This window comes from Rhododendron vialii, chromosome 7a (genome assembly GCF_030253575.1).
Source record: "Rhododendron vialii isolate Sample 1 chromosome 7a, ASM3025357v1".
NCBI lineage: Eukaryota > Viridiplantae > Streptophyta > Magnoliopsida > Ericales > Ericaceae > Rhododendron > Rhododendron vialii.
The window spans coordinates 4,560,450-4,572,439 of record NC_080563.1 but is presented as its reverse complement, the minus strand read 5'-3'; the positions used below and the strand labels follow the sequence as shown (position 1 = coordinate 4,572,439).

Below are 11,990 nucleotides of genomic sequence, written 5' to 3'. Positions count from 1 at the left end.
GAATTAAATCGCCGATTAATCGCTTACAGGACCTATCCGATTAGGTCTGATTAACGATTAATCACCGATTAGTAATTAATATGCACCGATTACTCGCCGATTAATCCGATTAACCGCTCAAAGGTGGCCAACCGCTTGACTAGCGCCTATCGACTTTTAGAACATTAATCAATACTGTAGATAAATCATAAACGTGTTAGATGCTTTAGAGTCGTTTAAAATCCCACCCCTAATTTTCAATTATTTATCCATTGCAAAATCCCATGTGGTACATCTTCCTTATAACCTGCCTTCACTTCCCATTCCTGACGGAAAATTTGAATCGACTCTTCTCAAAGAAATTTGTTCATTTCTAATTCCTTCGTGCACGTCAATTTTGTTTCCCCATTTCGATATTTAATTAATTCCCTGTATTGATTAGTACCATCTGCAATTCTCATTACGTTTAACATCAACTTTTTACGACTTAATTATTAATTTTAATCTTGACTCCCTGCAAATTGTTTTGTTTACATTTTTCCGTGTACCGAACGGGATCAACACTAGTAGCAACAGTGGGAATGTAATGCTCTTTTCGAGCCATTTCGCTTCCAACAACAAAAATAGAAGAAATTATTGCATACATATCTTTCAAGAAAACAAGTTTCTTGCCATGGTCAAATTTCAAGTCACAATCCTCAAACCACACACATTGCATTTACATAGAACAGTTCAGGCATATGGATACGACGATACTAAGCAACGATAAAAATAGATACGCACACATAATAATACTGAAGTGTCTCACCGACATCCGAATTTCTAACGCAAACGCATTCCATGCTTCAGCTTATATTCAAGTGAGGACAGATCGAGAGCCCTTCTAATGCTGGACTTGTCCCTCTTGATCTCCATCAACTTATCGTACACACACCACGGAAAGCTAATGAAATGATCCCGTTTCATTCCCGTGTTGTAGCAACCCCAATAACTATGATGATAGGTAACATAGTACCAAGCCGAGGCTTTGGCATATAAATCGGCATTGTCACCGTCTTTGAACCACGTCCGAGCTTCTTTCCTCAAGGACTTAACAGCCAATCCAACGTCTTCTGCATCTTTTCTCCGGTCGAAAGATTTCGACATTTTCATGATACTGCCACTAAGTATTTCAGCTTCAGTTTTGATCCCATAATAATCCATCAAGTTTCCCAATTTGTAATCATATTCGGTTTTGCAATCAAAAGCTTCCTCTAAGTAATCCCGGAAACCTTTCACTTCCATATCGAGGTCATACGACCCCCTTGAAACGTCCTTGGTGAAGGATTTGATGGAGTGTGGTGCAATGTCTTTCACTGCTCGGAAAAGCTTCCCAATCACACACTCTGATTTATAGGAAGTTTTGTCTGGCTTTTCCATGAAATCTGGATAGACTCGGACCCGTAGATCTCCCGGTATCTCGGCGGGGACTCCGGTCTTTGGGAAGTCAACTGCAATGGAGAATAGCTTCGCGAGCATTAAACAAGGATCGCTCATTGCTTTATCAGGTTCCCTGTCAGCAAAAACCGTATGGGCATTCGCAATGATTCCCAAGCTGTCATTCACTATGTAGTCGGTAAAATACTCTTCAACTTCCTGCAGCGCAAATGCAAGTAACAAAGTAATCGGTTGGATTAAACAAGGAAACAGTTATTGTGAATGGGAAGGATGGTGAACAGTTTACAAGAACAGCATCCTCTAGAAAAACAAGTAGTCTCTCAGGGCAACAGAATTAGTTCATAATAGTGTTTACAAATTACTGCAGCTATTTTGAGTTCCAAAGGATATTCTACCTTAATTTGTAACCACCATTATGCCTAAAGAAGTAAAATAATTGCAAATATGAAATTTGGCTGGTCCTGTTGTTCTCGGGATGGAATTCGAGGATGCACTAAACTTAAAAATCATCCGCCTTCCAATAGGAAAAGCAAGCTTCACCATCTTATAGAAATTACGTATTCCTCCTAACCCAATCCTGACTGTTGAACTTCTCCCACATCACTTCCGAAGTCACCCCAGCTTGATTAATTACTTAATACACTCATACTTCACGGGCTACTCCAATCATTGACAATTGGTTCAGTTGCATTCCTCAAAGATACACTGGTTAAATCATAAATGTCCATAATTTATATGCTTGAAGGGATATAGCAAGTTAAAGGAGAATGACAGCCCCCCCTTTTCCTTTCCCTTTGTAAATCCCTCCACAATTCCAAGATCAAAACATCTTACTGCTTGGTAATATTCTATTGTAGCGCAAAATCTCTGAGCTGTTTACATCTCAGATAACAAAGAATATGCAGACAACCCTCTAGGGTTATTCCAAGCGTCTAGGTTTTATGACTCCTTACCTCGAGGAAAAATGACAATTAGGATCTTATGCATGATTATGTTAATCACATTTATGTACGCTCATAATACTATAGGCACCACAGTCCTAACAGCCGTCTCATATCTTCCTCCAGCCAGAAAAAGCAAGAAAATGATGTCCAGAACAGAGAAAAGTTCCTTCAGGTAATTGTCACTTATCTTTAATTATGCATATATTACAATTACAAATACAGAACCATTAACATCCATGCCATGAGTGAAATGGGGTGCCCTAAACCCAAATATGTAAATTGTATGACTGGATGAAAGTATGTTTGAGAAGTGTGGCAACATATTGTACTGTGCATCCTCTGATTGTTCGTGTTCCTTCACTGAATTATCTTCACAAACACAGAAACACAATTCACCATATGAATATGTGACAAGAAATACCTCCATTGAAACATCATGATCCAACAGCTTAGTCGGTGCAGGTGTGTAGTCCATCGGTGTGATTTGCTTTGGTGGGATCAGATCCTGATCCCAACAAACAAAATAAATGTCCCCATCTAAATCGCTCCCTGAACATTCATTGGGATGGGGTCTGCAATTCGATCAACTAAAGTTAGGAACAATTAACAAGGAAGAAATCTAGTACAAATTAAACAGATATTTGGGCGAAGTATCATGCAAAAAATAAGTGAACGATGCATGGGGCAAGATGTGAAGTGCATTTGAAAGAAAGAGAGGACAACAATGACATGCTATACTGCCAGCCACGTCGCCTCGATGGAGAAAGTTCTCGGCAGCTCTAGGTAACAAAAAAAATATTTGGGTTTCATTCCGAAGCCTTACATTCTTTTCTAGTTAAAATGCTTTTAAGGCAAGAGCTAGCAGCAAACCTAAGTATTACTTTCCGGGACAGGCCAGCATAAACTGGTTTCAGGATATATTATATTTGTTTTATGAGAGATCTAACATTTGTATGTGGACTATTCAAATGGTATAAGTACTATAACACCATGAGATACGTGGCTGACAAGTGTTGTCGAACATTCACCAAGCCAACATATTTGGTAATTCAAGGTATGCTGAAGACCGAAAACTATACATGAAATGCTGTGAGGCACATTGCCAACATCAATTTTATCACATTTTCTTCATTAACAAGGTACTCTCAAAAGGAAGTATCATGTCCCAAAGTCCTTGGACGCATAGACAACAACTTACACCCAGAACATGTACACAAGTGCATGCAACTTAGGTTCTAAATTCTAATTACAAGGGCATGAATGAAGACCAATAAAGGAGTAAAATGAATCCTCAGTCTATTCCACGAGCATAGAGTTTGTACAATGAAATATGATTGTCAAGAAACAAAAACAAGAAGTAAAAACATTGCGCCTACTGAAAAATAAGTAGCTACTACTATAATACTACCTAATTAGAAATTTAGTCGAACTTGCTTCAAAAAAAATTTAATGCTTGCAAACTTTTTGGAACTTTGAACTTACAGATCAACCTTGAACAATCTAAAGCAACCAAATTGTAGTTTAGGACCTCAGTTTTAACAGATTCCACAATGAGATCAGAATTTTACCTCATTCCTTTTTGTGGAAAAACGACACAATCCACCATGTGATGCAAAGCTGGCACATTAACAGCCCTTAGGACACGAATGTCACCCGGGTGCAAGCAAGGGTTTTTTGCAACAAATACCTTCCCCAAACCAATACGATGACCTTGGTCTGAGTCAATGCCATTAGGCATCAGACAGGAATTATCACGAGAACAAACATTGCCAGCCCCAGAAATTTGCACAAATACTTGCCCGTATTCCAATGTTCTGGTTTCATCTAGACATCCCATCATTGATCTTCCTCCTGGAACATAAACCCTTGTTTTAGTCCTTATTTCAAGCAACTTTGTTGCCCTAAATGCTTGAAGCATCATTGATAAAAATGGTTCAGCATCAGGCTTATAGCCACACAACAGCATTTCTTTGAGAATATTAGTATTCTCGCCTGGAGCCATCAACTCCAGCGCCTCTTGTGCCCTTAACGGATCTGTTAAGATGGTATCCAGTTGTTCAACTGCCTCCTTTTGCTTTTTTTCAAAGATGTTATCCTTAACCCCAAGGGTAGACAAAAGAGTGATCAATTGGCGATTTAAGTAACAGGGCTGATATTTGCTCCACGCCAACACATCTAATTTTGTGTTTTCAGAGTCATATTTCAACATACTCTTTCTTAAAGATATCTTCACGGTCGATGCTGGGTCCACGGCCACAACTCCTTTGTACCCACCGTACCGAATCTGAAAAGCAGATGGAATTGAATTGTTAATGCCACATTTCTTGGCCACACTGCGAGCAAAGTCAGGGGAAAGTTTTCCAATTCCATCAGAGAAAACATATTTGATTCCATCCCTCACAATCTCTACATCCGGAATCATTACCCTTTCATGCCTACCAACACTCAAAGTTTCCCTAGAGGAACTGAAAGATTGACCAAGCCTAGCGGCATATTTTGCCACATTTCTAATTTCATGAAAATCACCCATCCACTTTCTTATATCAGCAGCTGTAAGCCCAGGCCTTGAAGCAAACATCCACGCGGAGTTTTCACGTAACTGACTTGACGAAAAGGCAAGAAAATCAAACTTCTTATCTCCAATAACAATGCCATCTCGAAGAGTCGACAATATCCTCCTATAAATGCCAGTTCTTCTTTCCTCACTTGAAGAAGCTACCCGTGGTGATAAATCTGTGGAAAACAACTTACCCAATTCCTCGTCAACAAAAGAAACCCGGAGAAAATTATCAATATCCTCATGGTAATTGCGTAATACTCGATTAGACATATTAACCTCTGGTCCACAGAAATATACTTTGCATGGGGTTATTTGAACTCTGTGTACGTAAACCAACCCATCATCCAAAGTAATAGCAGGTGTTTTGGGAAGTTTGAGATATTTTTGGTATTGCTCACCAAGCCACCGAATGGGTTCATAGCAACATTCTCTCAAATGATACAGCCTCTCCAGGGCATCTTCTATACGTGTGATGTAAATTCTTCGGGGATCAACCAACCTAAAGAAGTTGATGTCAAGTGTGGGGCCTGAAAGACACCCTTGCTGAACCAAGATGCATATCTTGAACAATATTCTATATGGCAGTTCAAGTCCATAAGCTGGACCCACGATGGGCACTAGATCCAAATTGCGAGAAAAGGAGGAACCACTCTCCAGAATGAATGGCCCTTCACTTTCCTTAAAATAAGGAAAATATTCACTGAAGTTCAGAAGTTTAACACCATATGAAACCTCTAAGCACAAAGCAGATGATTGGCCAATGGAATTTGATGGAGTAAAATCAGTTGCCCTAACCCAATTTTCTTCAGGGTATTCCTTAAAATAGCTGAGACAAGATTCTGCACTTTTTTTGTATATCCGAGGAGCACCAAGCAGCTAGCATACAAAAAGGCAAAAAATAAGCATTATTGGAATTTCTAAGAAATTAGAACGAGTTGAAGTGTGCAACAGTGATTAAACAGTGGTCTTCCCATGAAGGGCATGGAATAAACTGAAATGGCAAAAGCAATACCAAACAACGAACCAGAAGCAGATCAAACTTCCCGCGCAAAGAGGCTAAGTTTATTGCTTTTTCTTTTTCTCCATTGTTTGTGCACATATTTCAGTTGGCATAATTGGATTACAAAATAATTACGAACGAGTGCATTATCAAAGAGCCAATTGACTCCACAAATCTACAAGATATGCATATGCCTCGTTCCTATTAATGTGGCATGTGACTAGTTCCTAAAGTATTTACAAACACGGGGTTTAGTTCATTTAACAATCGAACAAATTTATTTTGAGTCCCTGCTAAGGAAAAGGGAAGAAACCATGCATGTTTCACTCTTGTGATAGGTTAGTATGATGTGTATTTTTAAGGAGAGTCAACGTGTCCAGGTCGGGGGCACAAGATGCCCTCCAGGGAACAAAACCGACGATAAATATAATCTAAACATATTTTGATAAGAGTCATAAGACACGAATGAAACTGAAATTGTACTGTACTGAGACTACATATTTCCGCCACTATAGTATAAGGGCTTAGACCAGATTATACAAAGGTAAGTAGGATTGGTTCACTTCACTCATTTTATGTTTTGATTTTATGGGCCCTCTAAGTTTAAGTAGATAAGCTAAAAAACTACATGCTATTACCGATTAAATGCAAACTTGTTTTTTCAATATGATAAATGGAACTCAAGTCCATTTAAGGAGTGATTTCCACATTCAACTTAAGCTCCCCAAACTTGAGCCTATCACAAAAAGAAAGTGAGGGGCTAAAAGTGGAGGGCTAATAACATTTCCTGTGTTAAACATAAACATGTCATCACTAAACCTGAATTAGCAGAAACTTTGACCTTTGACCACGCGGACGATGTAGCTCTATCTGCCAAATATTCTCATAAAATAGCTCAAGCTTGTAGTCAACACAACAGTAGGACAAGAAGAAGTGCAGTTTTCGTAGTCCCAACCCAAATTTTAGAGAGATATCTTTCTTTTCCCAGAGCACAGAAAACCGCTCTTTTGAGATCTGACATCCAAAATATAGAGTTATGCTTTCCATGTCATGTACGTATACCTTTGGACTTTGTACTAAATCAAAGTCCCTTGCGAAAGCCTTCAAATAAGAAGTTCCATAATACAACCTTCGCGCAGCCAAGGAGATAATTTGATCAGCATATTCGTCACTTTCGAATTGAACAATGGCATACACTCTTGCCCCTGGCTTTTTGGGCTCCCTAACCTCTAAAGCAAAAACTGTTCCCCTGCCTGTGTAACGCTCTAAGAATTCCTTAACTGTGTCCCCCGTCACAAGGTTTGGAAACCCAGACAACTGAATTGTCTTGCCCATCAAGTCCAGGTGACTTTATCTGCAGTGTAATCATTACAATAGATAATCAACTATTGAAAACAAAGGAAATAAATGACTTTCAAGAAAATAATTCCACTAAGTGCACAGAGTGTAAGAACCAAAAGACAATGGGAAATGGAAGAAAACAACAAAAAGAACCAACTAGTTGATTATGAGACATAACATTTAGACATACGGTGATAAAAGGGTAAAACTAGGAAGTATAGTCCGATGAACAATGCAAATTATCAAAATTCTCACCTCTTTGTCAATGTTCTCAATCATCATGATCTTTTGATGATTTTGCTAAGTAAAAATTGGTCTCAAAATGTCAATGTTCTCAATCATCATGTTCTTTTGATGATTTTGTTAAATAAAAATTGGCCTCAAAAGACTAAGTGTTGCGAAAGCGCGAGGAACACTTCAGGTGCAAAGGCTCCTAGAGCTTATGTGGAAAGTGGAAAACTGCAAGGGCATGCCTGATGGTCAAGGCCGGCCTAAGGATTTTTAGTGCTCAAGGCCTAATAAAAAAAAATGTGCCTTTAAATAGTTAATACTTAAAAAATTTTACTGCAACAATCACAATATTAGAGTTGGGCACTTGGACTTATGGAATGATGGATTGAACTAACTCATTACCTCTAATTGAGCATTTTTTCATTCTATTGGGCTTAAAAAGAGTCTTACTTAAACCCAAGTAGTAAAAATATTGGAGTGCCCCTAAAATTTGGGATTTTTGGGATGTCAAAGGCCAGGCCTCTTGGGCCTTGTACTTGGGCCGGCCCAGCCAATGATCATAGAACCCACATCTTTCAAAATGCATCCAAAATGATAAATAATTCCCCATGTGGAACAAACATACTCAAAATAAAATAATTAGCGATATATCTTAGATATATCTTAGCCTTGTAACTTTTGTTTCTAGCACATGAACTTAGAAAAGGAAGAATTGTCAATTATCATAACATATCATTATGGAAACTGATTATTCTTGTAAATATGCATTTTTCCTAGAGTTTGTATGCACTCTCTTTACTTGGATTTGCTATGTTCGCATTGAGAGCTCATCATTAAGGAGGATGGAACTTCTGTTGTCTGTTGTGGAGTATGTTTATTAATGGGCAAAGTCCACTTTCAGCCCTGTGGCTGTGGTCATGTGCGGATACAACCCCTATAATTTAAAAGTGTGCACATAACCCCCTGTGGTTTTAAATTGTGCGGATAAACCCCCTGCCGTCATATTTTCCATCCATATTAGCAGAGGTGTATCTCACATGCCTCTAGAATGTAATCTGAGTCATTCATAATATATATTAAATAAAGAATAGAATATCTCTGTAAAAAATAATCTCGATCAGGCATCAATAACCCAGTGATCTAATTTTTAGTAAATTCAAATTTGAAATTTTAATTTCATAACAAAATCGATTCGACCATGAGTTTTTTATTTTTTGATTGACTTGAAAATTGGCATAGATGTAGTACTCGTCAAAATTTACAATATCAACGGTTTGAATTCAATTTTTGGTATAGGAGATGGTGTGGTTAGATTTAAAAAAGAAGAAGAATCAAGGGACACGATGAGGGTATATCGGTCTTTTAATGTTGTCTCCGTTAATATGGATGGAAAACATGATGGCAGGGGGTCTATTCGCACATTTTCAAAACCACAGGAGGTTGTGTGAACACTTTTAAACCATAGGGGGTGTATGTATCCGCACATGACTCATACCACAGGGGGTCAAAGTGGACTTTGCCCTTTATTAATGGAAAATAAACTTCTCAACAAGTGTCTGTAAGTTTTCCTAACTACTACATCTGCCCTGAGATATTTAAGCAAACACCTTTTGCATTGTTACAACCTTGTTCTTCATTTATTTCCTGTATTGTACTGTCATTATGATCAGCTCCCTTTTTCCTTGATATTTAAGCAAACGCCTTTCGTTAACATCGGCAACATGAAGAATTGTCAAGTAGACTTTTCAAGCAACAATGAATTCCCTACACAAGTGTTCATTTGGAGATCATAGTATTCACAACGAATACCGATCTATTAAGATCACTGGAAGAAACTAATAAAACAATGATCAGGATGTAAGGGAAAGATTGGATAAAAAATGATAGAACGGAAAGCTCATCGGTGACATATTTGAAAGTGGTAATAATTAATGCCAAGGACTGCTAAAATTCGCTTGTAACAAGATTATGTGTTTGTGCGAGAGAAGTTCCGGGAAAAAAATGCCAAACAAAAACAACAATAACACTACCTATGTAATCCCCAATCGATGGGGGCATAGGCGGGGAGAACCGGAGATTGACCGGGAAGTTTTACCACTAAATTAGCGGACCCCTGTAACTAAATCAAGGGACGATATACCTAGATCGAGGGACGTTATGCTGTAGAATCATGCTCCCAAATCAAATCCGGAAGGCATAAAAAAGGCTAGGCCTAGAGACCTGTTTCGATTTTTGTGGTTATTACCTTGCTTCCTTCGTTCAAAATCCAGAGCACCAGTAACAAGGAAAACAAATGCCAAAAAGCATCCCAAAAAAAAAAAGAACTGAAACGCAGGAAATGGGTAACAAAGAAGGCAACCAATTGGCAATTTGTCAAGAGGAGCTAAAAAAAAGCAACTAAAGGAAAAGAAAATCTAGATAACTCACAAAAAAAAAAAACGAAAACGAAAGTAGTCCACAAAATACATGAGTAAAGAGGAATATAGACTATCGCATTAATTGTGAAGGTGCAGGGATTCTCTCAGTTTACTATGAATATAGAAGCAGACAGAACAAGTCATTCTCTTGGTTTCTACTGCATTCTATCTAGAGAGAGAGAGAGAGAGAGAGAGAGAGAGAGAGAGACTCACAAGATGACGCAGAGAACTCAATTGCTTCTTTTGTCTCACAAGCAGAATCTGATGAAGCTTACTCAGAGAGTAAAGGAAAACGACGTACATGTATATACAGAGCGACAGAGAGAGTGTGTGTGTGTGATGAAAGAACATAGATGACAGAAAGTTGACTAGGGGTTGACGAATGACGATCAAAGTGACACTCTAACTTCCTTAATAATTAAGTAAAGATAAATGATTGGAGAGTCCAACTTTACTTTTGGACTACACTGTCTATCCATTTGTTGGATCCAGGAAGCGCCCCAGGCACGCTACGTGGTGCAGTACTTATTTTTATTGTTCGTCTTGTCAATTAATGATTCAGATCGGTCAAAATTTTTAAAGTTATTCAAAAAAATTGAGTCGATCAAAAAGTCCAATTAATTTATAGGTGTCTTTTTAAATTCTCAATAAGTCTTTATAATTTTTAGTAAGAGTGAACATGGTCCGAATTGGTTCAATTTTACAGTAAATCAACAACTAAACTAATACTTACGGATTGAGAACCAACCAATCCATAGAATGTATAAAACCAAACCAATAGTTTTTGACGATTTTTTGCACACCCTAGTTTTTAGTAGCCAACTATCTTTATTTACATTAAGTTCAACTCTAGAAAATCTAAGTTTATGTTTCTTTTGCTATGAATGAAATCCTAAGCTGTGGTTTAAGTAAAATATAGCCTTTAGCTAGTGACAAGAATTATCTTCTTGTTCATCGTTTCTGTATCTCGTAGGTGGATTCCTTTGAATGGTGAGCAATCCCTACGCCTTGTATCTCTCATTAAATCCTCGGGTGGTAACATCTGACTATGGATGGTGAGTGATTATTCTTTTATCATCTTTTTACTTTTCTTCCTTCCCATTTCTAAAATCCGGCATCATATTGGAATTTTAAAAAAAAACCTCTTACTTTTTCCTGAAAGAATATTTGGACCGTTCAAAACTTGTAGACAATGAGATTGAGCGCTGCACGATAAACGCTACACCATTCGGCCTTCCCTATTTATCCCCTTTTCTTAGATTCATGTCAATGATAGGAGTAACTATTTCCTACTATTACTTAAAATTTGTCTAGAATATGAATCGGGCTCAACGTCACATTAATTGAATATCGTTTAACGAGTATTTCAAAATAAATTTAATCTGAAACTAATAAGATACAATTCAAGTTGCGATCCTTTTATGTTCCAAAATAAACTTCTTTTCAAAATAATATTGAATGACATATGATCAATTTAATTTTTGGCATGATTAATTTTTTGAACAAGTTCTGACAAGTGAACGATTTTAATCATTAATGTAAAACCAAGAAGAGACTACAAAATAATATATCTCATTCCTAAAGAAGAAGAAAAAAACAGTCCACCATTTTCACTTTCTGTTTTAGAATTCTTTTTGTATTTACCAATTTTCCTAAGACTTCAGTAAAACATATACTGTATATTATTTTTATAAGACAAACTTTTTGGACTATGATCCTTTTGCAGAATACGACCTCCTATAGGGAGCACTCTTTTTAGCTACATTATGTATGAATTTGACTCTATTATTTAGTAGCTTTTATGTCATGTTTGAACTTGGATCTTATGGATGCAACATGGTAGGGTTTGCATTTGTGGTTCGAATTTAGATGATTTGGATGAAATTGATAATGTCCTACACACGGGTTAGATGTTATATATTCTTCTTAATTATTATAAAATTAAAAATAAGGGACGAGGGATCAAAGAACAAAAACTTTTTGTGATAAAACACTTTTGCATTCAAAACACGTTGCTTCGTGTCTTTAGGCACGGACAATCCCTATATCATAAATTTCACCAAAAAAAAACTAGGATTATT

At 37.4% G+C, this 11,990-nt stretch overlaps 1 protein-coding gene across 2 annotated transcripts; it reads right to left on the bottom strand.

The window, feature by feature from the left end:
- Positions 1-603: 603 nt before the first annotated feature.
- On the bottom strand, positions 604-10,259 carry LOC131333043 (RNA-dependent RNA polymerase 1-like). Of its 2 annotated transcripts, none has more exons than XM_058367351.1 (5): positions 10,123-10,259; positions 6,740-7,274; positions 3,929-5,796; positions 2,782-2,932; positions 604-1,614 (listed from the first exon to the last, which is right to left on the bottom strand). In XM_058367351.1, the coding sequence occupies exons 2-5, from the start codon at positions 7,253-7,255 to the stop codon at positions 802-804; spliced, it is 3,348 nt and encodes a 1,115-aa protein (XP_058223334.1). In that variant the 5' UTR covers positions 7,256-7,274; positions 10,123-10,259; the 3' UTR covers positions 604-801. The 2 variants fall into 2 exon arrangements, with proteins under 2 accessions (XP_058223334.1, XP_058223335.1); XM_058367352.1 differs by lacking the exon at positions 10,123-10,259 and adding an exon at positions 9,523-9,541.
- Positions 10,260-11,990: the final 1,731 nt, after the last annotated feature.